This window comes from Octopus bimaculoides, chromosome 14, assembly GCF_046866305.1.
Source record: "Octopus bimaculoides isolate indiv1 chromosome 14, ASM4686630v1, whole genome shotgun sequence".
Classification (NCBI taxonomy): Eukaryota; Metazoa; Mollusca; class Cephalopoda; order Octopoda; family Octopodidae; genus Octopus; species Octopus bimaculoides.
The window spans coordinates 17,001,244-17,020,716 of record NC_142941.1 but is presented as its reverse complement, the minus strand read 5'-3'; the positions used below and the strand labels follow the sequence as shown (position 1 = coordinate 17,020,716).

General features: G+C 36.9%; 2 protein-coding genes across 4 annotated transcripts in view; one reads left to right on the top strand and one right to left on the bottom strand.

Annotated features, from left to right (window-relative positions):
• LOC106881668 (protein PIF) overlaps nt 1-11,730 on the bottom strand; it is a 49,162-nt gene extending 37,432 nt beyond the window's left edge. Inside the window, exon 1 of the mRNA XM_014932134.3 lies at nt 11,592-11,730. The gene's annotated coding sequence lies outside the window, so the exon portion shown is untranslated. The remainder of the gene's footprint in view (nt 1-11,591) is intronic.
• Nucleotides 4,770-19,473, top strand: part of LOC106881671 (uncharacterized) — a 44,046-nt gene continuing 29,342 nt past the window's right edge. For 2 of the 3 annotated variants that reach the window (XM_089362424.1, XM_089362427.1), the window contains exons 1-2: nt 4,812-4,977; nt 15,369-15,421. In XM_089362424.1, the coding sequence (XP_089218550.1) occupies nt 15,383-15,421 (39 nt within the window). In that variant the 5' untranslated portion in view covers nt 4,812-4,977; nt 15,369-15,382. Of the gene's footprint in view, nt 4,978-15,368; nt 15,422-19,473 lie in introns of all 3 variants that reach the window. The other variant, XM_089362425.1, reaches the window with a different exon arrangement.

Here is a 19,473-nt window from a genome sequence, read left to right as displayed (position 1 = left end):
AATCTGGAGTTCTGGAGCTGATGAACTCTTTGAACACACTTTCAGCATTGTTTTGATTTTTGAACTCCTTCTCTCGCGAGAAACCATCAAAGTGCTTGAAAATGTGGCAGTCTGTAGGAGAAAGGTCTGGGGAATAAGCTGGGTGGGGAAGAACTTTGTAGCCAAGTTCCCTCAACTTCTGGAGCGTCATTAGTGAAACGTGTGGTCGAGCATTGTCATGAAGAATGATTGGCCCTCTTCTGTTGACCAGTCTGGTACGGAGGAGAAATAGTTTTTCGTTTATTTTGGAAATTTCATGGCAATATGGTTCTGCAGTAATGGTTTTTCCTGGTTTTAAGAAATTATAGTGGATGAGTCCAGCAGTACACCACCAAACAGTCACCACAAGCTTCTTTTTGAAGAGCTCGGGTTTAGGGAAGGTTTTCGGTGCTTCATTTTGATTCAACCACTGCGAAGAACGTTTTGGTCCAACCACTGCGCATTTTCTGATTTCCATTCAAATCGTGTGGTATCTCCTTGTCAAGTTTTTTTTGATTTTCCGATTGCATGCAAATGGTTGCAGGCAGTTTCCTGGCTAACTTAAAGTTCTTTTGCCAGTTCTCGAGTGTTTTTACGTGGATCTTTCTCAATGACATTGGCAGAAAGAAAGAATACCCTCTTCTGGATCTGTGTTTGATTCATTACATCCCATCTAGAAAGATGTGCCTTCGTTATTCAGGAGTAAGAAAGATAAGAATGCTGTGTGATAGGAAATGTCAAGTGTAACCTAATAGTGTGAAAGTATTACCAGCATCATCATCAGCAGATGCTCCAAATTGTCCTGAAGATACTACCTTCTCACGAGACATAACATTGTCGCTCGAACCATTCGCAATGCTATCCGCAGGGAGGATTCTCCTGACAGCCACTCCAAAAACCAGAATTATTTTAAAGTATCCGCACCTTTAAAAACAAGGAATACAGGTGGAACGTGCAAACGCAACTGGCTTGATATTGCTCTATGGGATAGAGGACAGAATTTATGTACAGTTCTAAAGATCAGCTGTTCATCGGATGTGAAGTCTCGCATAGAATTATGCAAAAAGATAACACGTATGTGTTAAAATATTTTCATTAGTATCCATTTTCATAGGTTAACCCATTACCTCCCATAATTCTATTAACTGGAATATTTTTATGAAACTTTGATTTCTAGCATAAAACGGCCTTAGAAATACGCTGGAATGATCAAAATAACATTTCAAAATAACATTTTAAATAGAAATAAGCGAGATATTGGGTGAAAAATCAGCAAACCTCATTTGAATATCAGAGAAATATACCTAGTAGATATAGCAAAAAGCTTAGATATGTGTAAATATTGACAGATAATTACGAAATTTGTAATTTTTAAGTGATCTCATATGAGATCACTGGTAGGTAATGGGTTAAGACCAGTCCAAAGATTCATTTGAATTTCTTGGAATGAACATATGAGCACAATCACGTGTACGTATTTCATACTCACATACACGGATAGTCATTAAACACACACACACACACACACACACGCACGCACGCACGCACGCACACATTAACTCATATAATCACAAATCTCTGGAATTGCTTCGACTCAAACAAAAAGCCTTGCTACTTTATTAGTGAAGGGTTTGAATTCAGTAAAGAACTTAAACATATCTCTCTCTCTGTGTCTGTCTGCCTATCTCTCTCTCTGTGTCTGTCTGCCTATCTCTCTCTCTGTGTCTGTCTGCCTATCTCTCTCTCTCTCTCTCTCTCTCTCTCTCTCTCTCTCTCTCTCTCTCTCTCTCTCTCACACACACACACACACACACACATGCATACATACACACGCGAGCACGCGCACACATACAGGATAGCTTTCCAGTCACGGCCGGAGTAAAACTTTCACTGACAATTAAAAGAATCGTGCTTTCGACAGAGACTCTTTAAGCTCTCTAAAGCTCCTGCATGTCTCTTGGCAAACATTGCAACCAAATCCTCATATGTGCATATCAGCACACTGAAGTATATTCCTATGTATAGCGCTGTGTCTTTTTAAGCCGCCAACAGATTTCAAAGCCTTTCTATAAGTACAGCGTGTTACGCAATCGTTTGTCTTAAAATTATTGGAGTCAATAGTTTGTCTGACTTCATGACTTCGTTGTTGACTAGGGAACACAGCTTTGGAAAGACATAAACATTCATAAATATCGTACACCCAGCTTACACTATCCAATTAACAAGTATCATGTGCTTGCGCGACTTATTAAAATTCATGATTGGAAAATGTGCACATGAAAATATAATAAAATCCGTACCATCCCATACTTCTCCATTGGTAGCAATCAAAAGTATTTCTTTCCCATTTGACTTCACTTATTTCAGACTAGCAGTATAGCCCGGCTTTGCCCGGGATTAAGTTAGGATTGTTAAGCTAATCCAGTTCTTTATTTCAAACCAAACTAAGTAACATCGACGTCAAATTTGAGCGAAATCCGTTGAAATTGGTAAACTTTTGGCTGAAAACGAGTTGCAGAGAACTTGATTGGGAAATCCCATAAGGAATCGGTTTATTGATTTTTTCCTCTCATCGATTTTTTTTTCTCGTTTTTGGAGAACTTAAATCATTCAAGAGTCCTAAGTAATGCTGGCATCAAGTTTGAACAAAATACATCAAATTTGGTAAAAGTCATGGTTGAAAATGGGGCGTAGCCAATTTTATTGGGAAATCTTATAAGGAATCGGTTTATCGATTTAAAAAAAAATCCTGATTAAATGGAAAATTCCATAAGGAATCAGTTTATTGATTTCTCACCCCAAATAGGACTTAACCGAACACAACATTGCTGATTCAAAAACATCTGTATTTATACTTTAAAGTTGGTTTTCACACCCAACCCAGTTCTGCAGAATCAGTGTCGCGACAGGAGCGCATGGGTTGGGAGTTTGATCGGCAGAGGTGATCAGGTTGCACATGCTAGCCCTTTGAAAACACCACCCCCATCATCTACCCCACCTCTTTACCCATGGGTTGGGAACCCTTCCAGCAAGGAAAATAGAATGTCCAAAAGGGCTCCCGATCCTCTGTGTCAGAAGTGTTTACGTTCAGATCACAACTGTCTTAAGTATACACACACACACACGTACGTACACCTATTGCATACATGTTTTTTGTACGCATACATGTTCGTGTGTGTGTGTGTGTGTGTGTGTGTGTTGCCTGAATATCAACAAAACACTTTTTTCATCGATGGAAAAAGAAACAACAAAAGTTTTAACAAAAACTTACTCGTCGCTGTTTGTAAACAATGGTGGATTTCTCCGACTTGAAAATTGTTAAAAGTTTTGGTTGAAAATTTATTTTTACCGCTATTCGCTGGTGCCCCTGGGAAAAATAAGTTGACGAAAATACAGCTAGGGTCATGACGAATGTCCTCCTAAAATTGGAGTGACATGCTAATTTGTGGACGTGCATAAATTACATTCACGTACACACACACACACATCCTGCCTCAACGCAGGAGACTTCTCCTCACCCTCGTCAAAATCTCTGTGTCTGGAGTCCGTGAAGACCTACTGTCAATTCAGAACATGTTTTAAATGTTTGAATATCTGATGAAAGCATTCAGGAACCTGCACGTGGTGGTTCAAAGAATCCGTCTATGTATGTATGTATGTATGTATGTATGTATGTATGTATGTATGTATGTATGTGTGTGTGTGCGTGTGCACGTGCATGTATGTATGTAGTGTGTTTTTCTTTGAGTTTAATTGAAGTTCTTGGGAGAGTTCAAGCCTGTCGCTAACAAAGCGACAAGAAAGTCGATGCATTCACCCAAGCGTGTGCATGTATTCGCATGAGAATCTCAGATGGAGAATTTCTGGAATGTCTTACAAATCTTCATTGTATCTATAAAACTGGTTTTTAAACGTCGAATGGCTACGGAGGTCCACCAGAGTAAAATAGTAATCAAAGGGATCCATAGATGAAAAAAAAAATGGTTGTGAAACCCCCGATCTAGATAATAAATTCGTATTGCTTACGATAGTTATTGGTGCTCTTGGCTTTGTTACTAAATGTCTAAGTGATAATTTCGAAAAGTAAGAGTTTTCAGGTAAAGCAACCAGCTAACCTTCTCTTTACGAATACAATCTGTAAATATCTGTATTTGAAACAGCAAAACTGTGCAAGACTTTTCTAAAGTTCCACACGTAATCGTTTACCGTTTTTGTTATCAAAGTTTCAGCGATGGCGTTTTGTTTCTTTGTTAGGAACCAACTCCTTTGTAGGGAGAACTCAAATGATTAGAAAAGAAAGAAATTCATATATCCATAGGCATACATTGATACATTCGGCATGCATACATCTGCGTGCATACACATTCATACATACATTTGACAAGCATATACATGCATGCATACACATACATACATTCGATATGCATGCATACATACATATATTCGATATGCATGCATACATACATACATACATACATAAACATCGAAATATTAATGTCTGAATCTGTACGCACATAAATATAATTTTATACACATATAATAGACATAAAAGGTTTATGAATTTCTCTCATACATAACGCAATTCAGTTTATCTCTATAACTTGATCTAACCAGCCTCCATTCAAGCTGCCCATCGACAGCTAAAGAACAAATGGAAAAGAAATGTAGTCTAGATTGTCAACAATAGATCGATTGATGTTTAATAGAAATCCGAAATCCAATCGAAACAACAGCTGTAGCCTTTTTCTCCTGACGCTTTACATCAACATAGAAGAAACGGTCGAAATAAAATTAGCTGTCACGCATTGCTGTTCGGACAAGGCAGCTGACAGCTTAAAATGTATTTTACGCTGTTATTACTTACAGTCAACACTAGTTATCAATATATTCATAACATGTCACAGGAGTTGGTCAAGATGCCATATTTTCTCATGTCTTTTCGATAAAAGATTGGCATAGGTAAGTTCCCTTCTCTTTTCTTCTTTATTTTATAACCCTTTACCTGTCCTGTGTATTACATGTGGTATATAGGATACACCTTCCAGGCGCCCATGCATCATATACGATAAATGTACCCATTGTTCTTTTCAATCACCAGAGTAAGTTGGAACTAATGAAAGAAAAGCTTTATATTACTTAGAACGTATGAAACAAGGGCTAACTAAAAAACTGAAAACAAGTATGAAGATTTAAGACAAACTTGCGTTTTTAAAAGTCGACTGTACTATTTATTCCTCTGGACAATTTGTACGGTACTTGAGAAAAGACATGGAAATCTCTTTGTTGAAGTTTCCTACCCTATTAAGAAATCTGGGTCCCTTTTCATATGAAGGTTAATGACCGTCGTCTGTGGATATTTCATATTTCGAGCATCAAACTGCACTCTCTGACAGGCAATGCATGATTTTTATTGTAGTCATTTTGTATCAATTCTGCCCCGATCGAGCGAATGATGATCAATGGTGTTCCAGCCGTGGCTACCTCGTCTGTTTGTCTTATATCTATGATTACGTTATTCGTGTCACTGCTATTTTAAGATACTTGGCTGTGACTATTGGTCATTTCTAGCGAGACGAGTAACACAATATAGAAGTGAATTAAGTTGTCTATGTAAATGTCATGAAATATCAAGAGACGAGAGCAGCATTAGGCTGTTTTTTTCCCCCGGTGCCGGATTTATGGGACAAATTGCACGGTTGAATCAAAGACCCGCTGTTTAAAAATTTTTTTGTTAAACATGAATACAAATGTGCTGGAATTTTTCATCCCCCCCCCCCGCCCTGTAAATAAGCTTATATTACTGATGAATAAATAGAGTTAAAAAGGTAATACTTAATGTGGTTATGAGATCTGGCTTAGTGGATGTCTTAGAAGAAAACTGAATTTTTAATCAGTGACTATCACATTCATTATTATGTCTTTATGTCTTGCCAGACAGACAATTTTTATGTCTTGCCAATCAGACAATTGAAAGGTCAAGGGGAAAACTTATATTGGTTTATGTTTAGGACATTAGTTAACTTATTGTATCAGTTAAACCTGGGACGCATATAGGTTCCCTCGTAGGAGTATAGAGTTGTAATAGATGGAGTTAAATATTGTAGATCCAGTTCACTTTCTTGTATATTCAGAAGTTTCGGTGTATGGAGGAAGATTTAAAATACATTGAAACATTACTTATTTTATTTAATTATTTATTAATTATTATTGTTGTTGTTATTATTATTTATTTATTTATTTTTTGCGCAATGATAATATCGTTATGTTATGTCGAGCGTATTCGACTCACATTGATCAGTTCTTTCTACGCTTCCCTGTCCACCATCATCTCTGCAAAGTCTGTCTTCCAACACCTACCGTACACGCAAGGGAGTGCTGAAAAGTTCCTAGCTTTGGGTAAAAGAAAATACAGGAGGATCAGTTAATTATAATTTTGTGGTGTTATGGGCTGTGATGAGCTGTATGTTGTTGGTGGAGAGAGGTGAGGCAAACAGAAGTGAAGCCAGACCGGAAGGGCCAGACCGGAAGGACCAGACCGGAAGGGCCAGACCGGAAGGGCCAGACCGGAAGGGCCAGACCGGAAGGGCCATACCGGAAGGGCCAGACCGGAAGTCGGACACATGCGGTCGAAGGCCAGCACGTGGGGGAGTGCGAAAACAGAGAGGTTACGAGAAAGACGTGTTTTGATCAAGAGCGATCGTGTACTCCGCTGCGGTCGACAAGGTAAGGTCCAACGTTTCATTCTGTCCTTTTGCTTCTTGTTGTCTTTTTCCTCCATCACACCACAAATTTTATCCAACATATTCCCCTCTCAGATTCACACACTTCTAGCGGTCCTTCAGTTTTTCTAAGCCCTGTTAAAGAACTCGGAAGGTTGGGCCTCCAACCAGGCCTTTTGCGACACCCTTAAAACCAGGAACTTTTCAGTACCTCGTATATGGGACAAAGTCTGCTCCTTGGTCTTTTACCATGTACTGGTTTCTATACGGCCTTTTCCGTAAAAAGTGTCTTCGGCGATCTTTACCAAAGATCGGCCTTTTCCATAATACCCGCACGATCTTCACTACGGTGTTAGGGTTAGGGTTTTAGTGTCAGGGTTAGGGTTAGGGTTACGGTTAGGGACGGAATTCCCTAACGCAAACCCAAACCCTAACCGTAAACCTAACCCTAACTCTAAACCCTTCAAAATAAATCGCGCTCACTGTATGTCTTTCGCTGTTATGACGTCGTTTCCCTGTTTCCCTCCAACACTTTTTACGGAAAAGGCTGATCTTTGGTAAAAATCGCCGAAGACACTTTTTACGGAAAAGGCCGATAATTAGGAACTCGTACCGAAAGATCGCCCTGGTTTCTATAGTAATAGTTAGCGTACAACTTAACTTTTTCTTCAGAAACTGTGTCTTATAAACCTATTATCATCGATGTTATTTAGCTCAGATCAGTCCCAATTAAGCATACCTATCAACAATAACGTAGTTAGTAGATGTAAGGAGAGCGGGCGTTTGTTCCACCCTGGGCGTGCTTTTATGAGGGTTTGTTGTATAAGCCTGTAAAGGCTTGTGGCTACGGGTGGGGACAAATCAAAGGCTGTTCCGGGCGGCACACACTACAACTATGTTACTATCAACAAACTCGTTCCAATCATGGTCATTTCATCTTTTCACGAGCATGTAAACAGACACTGTCATATGTGTCCGTTTCTTTCACAAGGCAGGAGGGTGTAATGTGGGGGATGTTATAAACTTCTACTAAAACACTTATGAGAATATTTCCATTTATTGCGTAGCTACATATTAAGCCTATCATAAAACAAAATAAGAAATCCAGCAGTTATCCGGATTAAGTTTCGGTCGGCACGGAAGTATCCAAATAAGTAGTATCCAGACTAAGACATAAACAAAAATAAGGCAACGGAAAAGAAAAGCAATAATGCTTTCTGTTGCTCAGGATAATTAGTAACAACCTTTGTATCAACGCTTGCAGCTTCATCAGTCAACTTTATGCGAAATTCGGCCACTTCTAAAACCTTTCAAACCAGCCTTTAGTAGCCAAAAAGAAAAGAAAAAAAATCGGTTAAACTCGTGTTTGACCGGAGCAAAAATAAAAAAAAAATAGTGCAATAGGTGTAAAACAAAGTAAACGAATATGAAAAAAAATGCGCGCTGGCGAACGGGGGGGGGGGGGAGGACTCGGAAAATTCACATTGGGAATGTTCCGAGTCTTCTCATCACTTCCCCGTTCGTCGGCGAAATTTTTTCCCCTTCGTATTCGTTTACTACATATTCGTTTTACACCTAGTACACTATTTTTTTTTCTACTTGAGTCGGCTCTTTGGTTGATCGAATCAACTGGAATCCTCGCCGTCGTAACCGACGGAGTACCAGTAAAAACCGTTGTCGTTGTTGCTATGCGGTATCCAGTTACAGTCCTTTACATTTTAATCCTATCATGAGCAACTTTTCTTTTCAGCTTTCCGACGTCGATATAATTAACTATACAATTTCAACTAAATTCATAACTTTGCGCTTGAGTTTTCCTTTTAATTCTCGTATATTTTGATATATTCTTTATATTTTATTTACCATTCTCTGCAGTGTGCCACTGTTTAGATGCGTGGATTAGTAGGCGAGGATTTATGTAATAAATTATATTTGGATCTTGATGTACGTTTTCTTTTCAATGATAAACACAAGGTTTAGTGCAACGCCCACGATCGTTTTGAGGGCTTTCGAAAGAGATTGGGAAGATGAGAGGAAGTCATTCTTGGTCCGGTTGCCTGTGCCGAATTACTGTATGAAAATGAAGACTACTGTATTGAAGACATCCATGGGCTGGTGGTGGTGTTTAATCGGGCCACAAATTGAACAGAATCGAATTGAACCAACTAAGAAAAAAAATGATTTGTTCGACAAAAACCGTGAATTAAAGCTTAGGTCACACATTGGAGGAGGAGGAAGGGGCAGCTGAGACTCAAGTCGATTTAAACTACTTCAATACACAGTCTTAGAGGGGTTAACCCTAATGTTATATGAGCTCAGAACGTTCTTAATTAAAGACTATAAGGCATTTACTGTATTTGGTTGGATAAAAGACTTACGGCCATATTAGATGTATCCCAGTTACAGCAACGCATATTAAGAAAAAAAAAAAAGGTTTTTAGTCCATTAAAGCTTAGGGGAGGACCATCTTCGCATATAGGACCCGGGGTGATTTTTTTGAGAGACTTTTTTGGGAAAAAAGGTACGTCTTACGTGCCATCAAATACAGTAGTCCAGCACTTAGTCATTCCCACTACATTTTTTTACTGTTTACTCAAGAAGAGGATGGATGGTGTCCATGACTTCTTTTTATAGGGACACTCAGATTAGAGGGAGTAGTTATCCTCAAACAAGAATGTGACCCAAATGCCTTCAACAAAATGAAATCAGCTGAACATCAAAGGAGCAGGTGATGGTGTTAAATTAGTCGATGGATATGTCTTCCACCCAAGTATCGGAAAATATATTGCAAGGCATCTCGTTCGATGCTCTAACAACTTTGTCAATCAACCGTCCATTATTTTATTGACTCTAAAAGGACGAAAGGCAAAGTTGACTCCAGTAGTATTTGAAACCAGAGAAATAAGATCCAGAACAAACATTGGTTTCACATTTTGGCACAAGGCCAGTAATTTCGGGCAAGTGAGTAAGTCGGTTACATCGACCCTGTACTTGATTGGTACTTATTTTATCGACCCCGAAAGATGAAAGGTAATGTCGATCTTGGCAGAATTTGAACTCAGAACGTAAAGACGGACGATGAAATACAGCTAAGCATTTTCCCCAGCGTGCTAGCGATTCAACCAGCTCGCCGCCTTAGCCACAACAAATATTAGTTTCAAATTTTGGCACAGGGCCAGCAATTTTGGAGGAAGGGGCAGGTCGATCACATTGATTCCAGTGTTCAACTAGTAGTTATTTTATTGAGCCCGAAAGGTTGAAAGGCAAAGTCGACCTAGCAGCAAGCCAGAACAAATATTGTAAGGTATTTTTGTCCTATGTCATACCACGAGTACGAAAAAAAACTGCTTCATTAATTATAACGATGAAAGCTTGAGTACAAGACAACATATTTATATAGGAGGGTATATGTGATATAGAAGCTATTTTTCTGCGGGCATTATCGGCATAAATACAAATATATTTCAATAATGATTTCAAATCAAGTTGCAGATTCGATTTGCTGAGTAGTTACTCCTTTATCTTTGAAAATACTATTGATTTTTGTGTGAGCAGACGCACGGCTCTATATTTCTAGAAGAGAAGTTATAGTGTTGCGATGTTGTTAGTCTTTGTTCGGGACATAAGCAATGTAAATGCAGTAAATGGCTTTAACCAAGAATCAAAAGCAGTTTGCGACGATTCTTCGTTTTCATGCAAGTGAAAGTATTTTACCTTATCGAAAGTAAGATGTTTTTCTAAGCTAAAAAGTGGACATGCTTTTCATAAAAAAAAAAAAATGAAGCTTTTAAGAGACGAAAGTGAAATAATGGACAATGGAATTCCAGTGAAGAACTGTGGAGCATCCAGTGCAACGTTGTTAGACTTGGATTTACCAAATTCTGCCGACTTCGACTTTGCTTGTTATCCTTTCGAGGTCGATAAAATAAGTACCAGTTAAGCACTGGGGGTCAATGTAATCGACTTCCCCTTACTATGAAAATTACTGGCCTTGTGTCAAAATTAGAAAGAATTATTAAAGTTGGATTTGCCAAATATTTCTGTTATATTTCCACTTAACATGAGCAAAGCATGCCTATTAACAACTGAATGTTAATAGAAGTTACAATGTTAACACGAAAAAGCAATTACTTTTCTGCAAAAATTATGGCATTCTTTATTGCCTTCGACTTTGTCCTGGTTGTGGTGGAAGATATGAAGTTCACTGAAGACCTGAATCATGCAGATGGTCACCTAAAGAGGTTTTACCAAAAGAATTTGTTGCTAGAAATTGTCATTGTTAACGTTTTCCAGTATGCAAAATCATGAGTTGGTGAGTATTGAAGTGATGGCATTCACGTTGAATCACAATGAAACTGAGCGAAAAGAAGAAACCAACGAAACATTGCTATTCATCGTAATATAATTTACATGGTTATTTAATCGAGTTTATGTAGCTTCATGCTTTTCCTAATGATGGTTTTGAAACGGTTATTGAAAGATATTCGATCCATTTATAATTTGTACTTTAGAAATTCATAAACAAACATTTGCAAAGGAAAAAAAATTCTTTCTCTGTCTAGAAAATATCTAAAGTTGACAAAGTAAATTACTTTTACTTTCATGGTACCCTTGAAACGAAGAAGCGTCAAGTTTGCGCATAAATTTTATAAGAGGTAAACGTGTATTGTATTTTAATGAAAACACAGAACTCTTCAAAATAAAGAAAATATCTTAACATCTCTAACCATATCATATCTCGTATTTAACAGTGAGAAAAAAAATGTTGGAATTTATCTTTAAAAAAAATCATTAGAAACTCTAAAGAAAAGCTCCCAAATTTCAATGGCGTCATTCAAAATCATATTTACTTACCTTTAACTAGTTCTGTTGGTTCTATAACTATTCTTAGTCAAAAGTAGTTTGAAAATGTCAGTAACAAAATGGCAGTTTCTCGCTCTTTTTGAACCTGCTGTCGGTAAAAAGTAAACTTCAATTATTTTTTTTATGGTTTCATCAGAATAATATATATTTCCCTTTTAAAATGCAACGGGTAAAATGTTAAATTATATATCCTTTTATAAACTGGTTAAAGGCTCTACCTTTAGAGGTGACATTTGCATGTATTTATTTATTAAAAATAAAAAAATAAAACAACGAAATCCTGAGTATGTTTATTGTTTACTTCAGTGAAACAATCTAAATATTTATTATCTTGTCTTTATTGACACAATCTAAATCCTTTTGTCGTTTGAAGCCCTCCCACATAGCAGACGACTTCAAAACGATTGAAACATCATCTTAGGTCTGCATACAGAATTAGGTAGGATACACTTATGACACAGATATTTGACAGATCCAAGCTAAATGCTTTTAGGCTAAAACATAATATTTTAACGCCTAATATTATCTGAAAAACTTTGTTCATCTGTCCCAGCTATCTATCTACCAGTCTATACATTTACCAAGGTTCCACGCACACACATATATATATGAACAAACAAATTCAGACATAATGCAATCACCCTAAAGCAACAGCAGAACATTTTTTATTCATATCGTTTGAATACCCCTCATTTTACAACTTGTGGCTACAATTCATTAAATCTGAATACAATGCACACACTACCTACCACCCACCGTGTTCGTATGAAGAGACAATGAGATTTTGTAGTCGTTCCAAGCATACCCTCACGAAAAGTAAACTGACATTAAAGTGCATCGAAAAGAAAATTATGCATTTCTTGTCATTAACAGCTGAGATTTCATGTATAAAAAATTAATTTTGGGTTCAAATCTTGCCGAGGATGACTAACGATGTATTTATTGAAGTCTTCACGTTACTATTTACCTTCAAAAGCATTCGGCTATCATTTTGTTATTTGCTGTTTCTATTCAACTATTGTTAACTAATAATGGTTTTCAGATTTAGACACAAGGTTAGCAGTTTTAAGAGAACAGGGTTTAAGTCAATAACATCGACTCCGGTGCTACATTGGTACTTTATTTTATCGACCCCGAAAAGACGAAAGACAAAGTTGAATTCGGCGCCATTTAAAGCCCAGAATGTAAAGTGTCTAAAACTTTTTTTCCCCGATGCTCTAACGATTCTGCCAGCTCGGTGCCTTTGTTGCTTAACACATAAATGGTTTCACATTTTGACTTGATGCCAGAAATTTTTTTTAGGTAGAGGGCTTTAGTCAATTATATCAACACTGTGGGCCAAAAAACTTTGTACTTCTATGAAGTTCATTAAATGCCATTTTTTTCTGTTTTTTTTTCTGTAATCGACACCATGGCCTGGAGTGGAGAGCATCGTTTTTGTCTTGTATCCTCATGTGTTTCTTTTTTTATTAACCTTTCTGCTGCACCCTGTACATCAACGACACTCCATCCTTAGCGATAGTGTCTGTTTTAGATATCCCATATAGTGTTGCTAGTCAGGTCAAGGATCTCATCACAGACTGATGTAACCTGCTATTGGTACTATTCAAACCAGTACTACCTATTCCATGGTCGAGTGGTCGGCGATTAAACCAGCTACCTCACTCCCTATTTGAATAGCTTGCGATTCTTGTGAGGAGAGTGTCTGGACACACGGCAGGACTAAAAACAATACCTGTCGAAAGACAGATGAGCTCCTTGTGGGCCAAAAACCATCTTAGGCAAGACTTCCTTTTGTACCCCCCCCCCAAACGCCCTTTTTTAAATTAAATTTTTTTTTCTCCTAACAAACCCACGTTTTCGGCTATGGAGAATACGAATCTACAAAAAAATTGGCAAAAATCGGCATTTTGAAATCCCACCCCCTAATTTCTTCATTTTAAACTTTTTTCAGAATTTTGTTTTCAAAATATGCGGAAAAATACGGCGATTATGATTTTGCAAAAAATTTCCAAAAATTTTTGTAAAATTTTTTTTTCAGAATTATTTTTTGGTCAAAATATGCGCAAAAATACGGAGATTATGATTCTGAAAAAAATTTCCCCAAATTTTTCTACTTAGGGTTAGGGTGTTAGGGTTTTAGGGTTAGGGTTATGCTTTTAGGGTTAAGGTTATGGTTTTAGGGTTAGAGTTAGGGAAAAAAGTAAATAATTAAGCAATTGGAGGTGGGGTGGGGGGATAAACATTTCAAAATGCCGATTTAAAAAAATTTAGTAAATAATAATAATAATAATAATAATAATAATTTTCGAGAAAATGGTGGGGGACGGGAGGAAGTCTTTCCCCAGCCTATAGGGGAAGGCAATGGCAAACCACCCAATATTCTGCCAAGAAAACTCTATGAGAAAGTCAGGATGAAGTAACAACCGTGGCTTTATCCGATGGGAGAACTTGCTCGTTGTCAGGAAGACGTTTATTGTCATCAACGCTCTGCAAAAGCAGACGATACATGAAAACGGTAGAGTATGATTTGATGGCAATTTGATTGTTATATTTCATTAACTCTAAACTTAGCACCCGAGTACCGCGGTTATCCTAACGAAGCTCTGAGTCTAATACTCCTTAGCTATTTACCGAAAAAGCTTCTCCCATGGTTTTTAAGTGTATAGTACCAAAATAAATGGGGCCAAAACCAGTTTGGAGAGGACAGTGGTTATGGTGGTGATGGTGCAAAAAAAAAAAAAAAAAATCATAAATTTACAAAAAGGTTTTGCATAGAAAGATGCCCGCATCATTTCGAAGGATGTGGTGAAAAAAGATTGGAAAAATCCCCATCAAAACGGAGAAAATCCAACTTGTGTGGGCATCCTGATCCGAAACTCTGCCCAATTCACTACAAATACATTTCAGTTTGTGTACATTCTGATTATATCGAAATTTGTGAGAAGTTTTTCGGCAGGTGGGGAGTGGAGTTTTGGATGATTTACTTGAGCTGACTTTGTTACCTAATAACTTTCAGAAAAATGAGTATGTTTAAATGAATTTTCCTATAAATATTTTTCAGATGGTGTAGATTATGATTATATCAGAATTTAATGTAAACAAAAAAGGAAGAAATTGGTGGGCATGCACATGTTCATATTGACACACACACACATAGTGAGAATTTACAAAAAAACAAAAGACGAAGACGGGTATGTAAAAAAAAACAGATGTATTAGTTTAATGCTCAGTAAGTGAGAAAGTCTTTTATGTTTCGAGCCTATGCTCTTCGACAGAAAGGAACACAGAAATAAACAGGGAGAGAAAATAGAAAAAGGTTTAGTGGCTGGCGAATATATATATATATATATATATATATATATACAAAATAGAACTTGAAATTTAGAAAAAAATTTGTGTCAGTATGTATGTGTGCATATCTGCACATTTACAGAATCTGAAAGATATTTGTAGAAAATTTAATTTTAAAATATTCAATTTTCTGAAAGTATGAAGAAATAAAGTAGACTTGTGTGAATTATCCAAAATTCCTCAAAAAAGAACAAAATTTCCACTACAAATGATACCTGTAATCTACACTGTCTGAAATGTTTTGGTAAAAAATTTCATTAAAAAGTATCTATAGCAAGATTGGGAACTGAACCTAACATATTTCAGTTGCCACCTTCGAACACACATTGATCATGTTCTGGATCATGTGATGTGTCCTGACAGCTAACCAATGTTATTTATGTCTCTTGACTCTTTTCCTGTCTTGTGTTTCAGATTGCAGGAACCTGATGTTTTGGTTTATGGTTCTCGTGGGGGCTAATAGTTTGGTAAGTAGAAAATAAGGCTTAATAACTAAACTTTGACTCCAGAAAAGAAGCAAAAAGTCAAGAATACTTCAAAGAACTACTGTTTCATTGTTTTACTTGATATCTTAAAGAAAACATGATTTTTTCCCCATATATATATATATATATCCCCTTCTTCCTAGCTCTCCTGTGTGACCCTTCTGTCTGGCTTCCCCATGATAGATCGCTAGCCACTAGACATTCTTTATTTTCTCTCCTTGTTTCTTTCTGTGTTCCTTTCTGTGGAAGAGTGGAGGCTCGAAATATTGAAGACTTTTTCACTTCCCGAGCGTTAAACTAATACATCTGTTTGTTGTCTACACCACCTGTCTTCGTCTTTTGTTTTTTTTTGTGAATTCTCCCTATATAAATGTGTGTGTGTGTGTGTGTGTGTGTGTGTGTGTGTGTGTGTGTGTGTGTGTGTGTGTGTGTGTGTGTGTGTATGTATGTGTGTGTGAAGTATCGTGTTTTACATGCAATTTAGTGTCCTAAAAACATGACAGCAGAAAAACAATAGACACTGAAAGTGATGACAGTGAAGTCCCTGGTTTCATTATATTTATACAACATAAAAATGATGTGTAGAACATACATAAATCTTTTTCATGGTCTCTGAACTTATTTCACCACATTTTCTCATACTGATACAATGTAAATCAGTGGTTATCAATCGGAGGCCATATGACCCTTAGGGGTTCATGTGAAATTTTGTTGTTAAAATTTATCTTCAATATATTGGTTATATTTCTACAATACACAAAATATTTTAACAACTTTGTTTATACAATTCCTAATAATATTTAAAAATATAATAGGATTTTTTAAACAGTATAGGCGCAGGAGTGGCTGTGTGGTAAGTAGCTTGCTTACCAACCACATGGTCCCAGGTTCAGTCCCACTGCGTGGCACCTTGGGCAAGTGTCTTCTATAGCCTCGGATTGTCCAAAGCCTTGTGAGTGGATTTGATAGGCGGAAACTGGAAGAAGCCCGTCGTATATGTGTATATATATATATATATATATATATATGTATGTGTGTGTGTTTGTGTGTCTGTTTGTCTCCCCCAGCATCGCTTGACAACCGATGCTGGTGTGTTTATGTCCCCGTAACTTAGCGGTTCAGCAAAAGAAACCGATAGAATAAGTACTAGGCTTACAAAGAATACGCTCTGGGGTTGATTTGCTCGACTATAAAGGCGGTGCTCCAGCATGGCCACAGTCAAATGACTGAAACAAGTAAAAGAGTAAATGGCAATGTGGAGGAAGGGTTCCCAGAGTTAAATAAGAACGAACGGAGTCTAAAGGTAAAAAATGGTTGAGAAACACTGCAAATAAAGCACCACTCGTTCTGCATTGTCACCTGAGTTTCTTCTTGGTAAACATCCATTGCCCTTTGATAGTCTTTTATAGATGTTCTCATCATTGGATCAACAAAATTTTAAAAATTGGTTCATAGCTTCACAATTACAGAAGTGGCCTAAACTAATATAGGAAACTAACTCATTGGATATCAAACGTGTCCCCTGTAGCTTCTCACAAGTATTGCTGGGTATACTTATGTTGCAGTGGTATGTCTCAGTTGTCGTTTCAGAAATTGTCATGCTATCACTAGAAGATATTATATAACTATTATTTAGGATTTTGCTGTCTTCATTTTCTTTGCAGTATATTCCACATTTTTACGACATTAAACTGCATGTTTACCCTAGTATCATTATATAAAATATATAATATCCATTCTGTGAAATATATTGTAATTCTTCACCAGTAATGTGTCATGAGTTATTAAATGTTTAATAACTTCTCATATGTTCATATATTTAATAGCTTTTCATATTATTTATTATATTTAAATAAAATGTGGCATTTTGTTCTTATTATTATATTTCCATTCACCTGAAAATTAGCTGTTTGTTTCTATTTGAGATAATTTTATTATTAATTACAATGCCACTTTTAAATGATAATTACTAAGTAAAAATGGCTTCCTTGTGTTTCATTCTTGTTTCCAGTACCAGGTATAGCATCTCTTTACATATAAAATAAATCCATACATTAATATCTTGCAATTCGAATAATGGAAATCTCTAAATGTCTAGAACTCCAAAATATTTATTCGATATAATCTTCCAATTAAATTGTCTATAACTCTAAAATGTTTATCTGATATAGCCTTCTATTAAAAAAAAGAAAATAATAGTTTCTATGTTAAACTGCTTTCTGTGAAAGTGATGTTTATATGTAAAATATTTCATCTGATTCTCTTTAACGCAAGAAATGGTTAACATGCAGTTTAGTGCCTTAAAAAGTAAAAGTAAACTGTGAGAGAAAGTTGAAGTGATGCCAATGAAATCCCCTAATTTTATTATGTTCATATAACATGGAAACAATGCCTAAAATGTACATATAACTTTTTCACAGTCTCTGTCATGTATGTTCATGCAGATATAATATTAATAAAGCATCTCTCATTCTGCAGTGTCACCTGAATTTCTTCTTAATGAGTATCCACCACCATTCAACAGTTAGTGAATGAATGCCCTCATCATTGGATCAGCAAAATTTAAAGCATACTTCACAACTATGCATGTGGCCTAAACTAAAATAAGAAACTGAACCATTGGATATCAAACGCATTTCTGTGGCTCCACAGCAGTGTTTGTTGTTGGGTGTACTGCACAGCAGCAATGCATCTCAGCTGGTATTTCAGAAATGCTCATGCTATCACTAGAAGATATTATATAACTAGGTGCCTGTGTTTATGAAATTCCACTATTGTCATTTTTAGCTCAATTTACTTTCATTTTTTTATGACACCAAACTGCATGTTAACCTAAGAAATAATGTGGAGTTGAAACTAAGGAATAATTTTAGGAGGTTTTTATAGCTGGATGTCCTTCCTAATGCCAACCACCTATGTATATGATCTCTAACTGTGGAAGGACCTATGGAAGAGGTAGACCCAGGAAGACATGGGATAAGGTGGTGAAGCATGATCTTCAAATGTTGGGTCTCTTGGAGGCAATGATAAATTATCGAGACCTTTGATGATTTACTGTGCTTTAGAAAACTCATCAAACTAAGTGAAATCACAGTCATGGCTGGTGCTGGGGGCACATAAAAGGCACCTGTGCCTGTGACACATAAAAGATACCTGTGCCTGTGATACGTAAAAAGCACTCTTGCTGGTGGCACTTAAAAGGTACCCACTACACTCTTGGAGAGGTTGGCATTAGGAAGGGCATCCAGCCGTAGAAACTAAGCCAAACCCAACTGGAACCCGGTACAACTCTCTGGCTTATCAGTTCCAGTCAACTGTCCAACCCATGCCAGCATGGAAAGCAGACCCTAATGATGATGATAATGATATATATATATATATCATCATCATCATTTGGCATCCGTTTGTCCATGCTGGCATGGGTTGGATGGTTTGATCAGGGCTGGTAAGCTGAGGGGTTACACCAGACTCCAGTCTGATTTGGCATGGTTTCTACAGCTGGATGCTCTTCCTAACACCAACCACTCTTAGAGTGTAATGGATGCTTTTACATACCACCAGCATGGGCGTCAGTTGCATGATACCAGTATCTGCCACAACTACAATTTCACTTGGCTTGATGGATCTTTCTTCTTAAGTACAGCATATTGCCAAAGGTCTTGGTCATTTGTCATTGCCTCCGTGAGGCCCAGCACTTGAAAGGTGCTTTTTATGTGCCACCAGCATGGGTGCTATATAAATATAGTATAGATGGAATTAAAATCCAAGCTGTGTCTTCATGAAACATTTCTGCAAAGCTTGTCTCCCTCTGAAGAAATGCACACGAGTATTTGATAACATATGTATATATATTATTATATTATAAATTCATTATATTCATATTAATATCTATGTTCATGTTAAGACAGTGAACTACAGAATCATTAGCATACCTGGAAAAATGCTTAGTGGCGCTTTGTGTCTTTATGTTCTGAGTTCTAATTTAGTCAAGGTCAACTTTGCCTTTCATCCTTTCGAGGTTGATAAAATAAGTA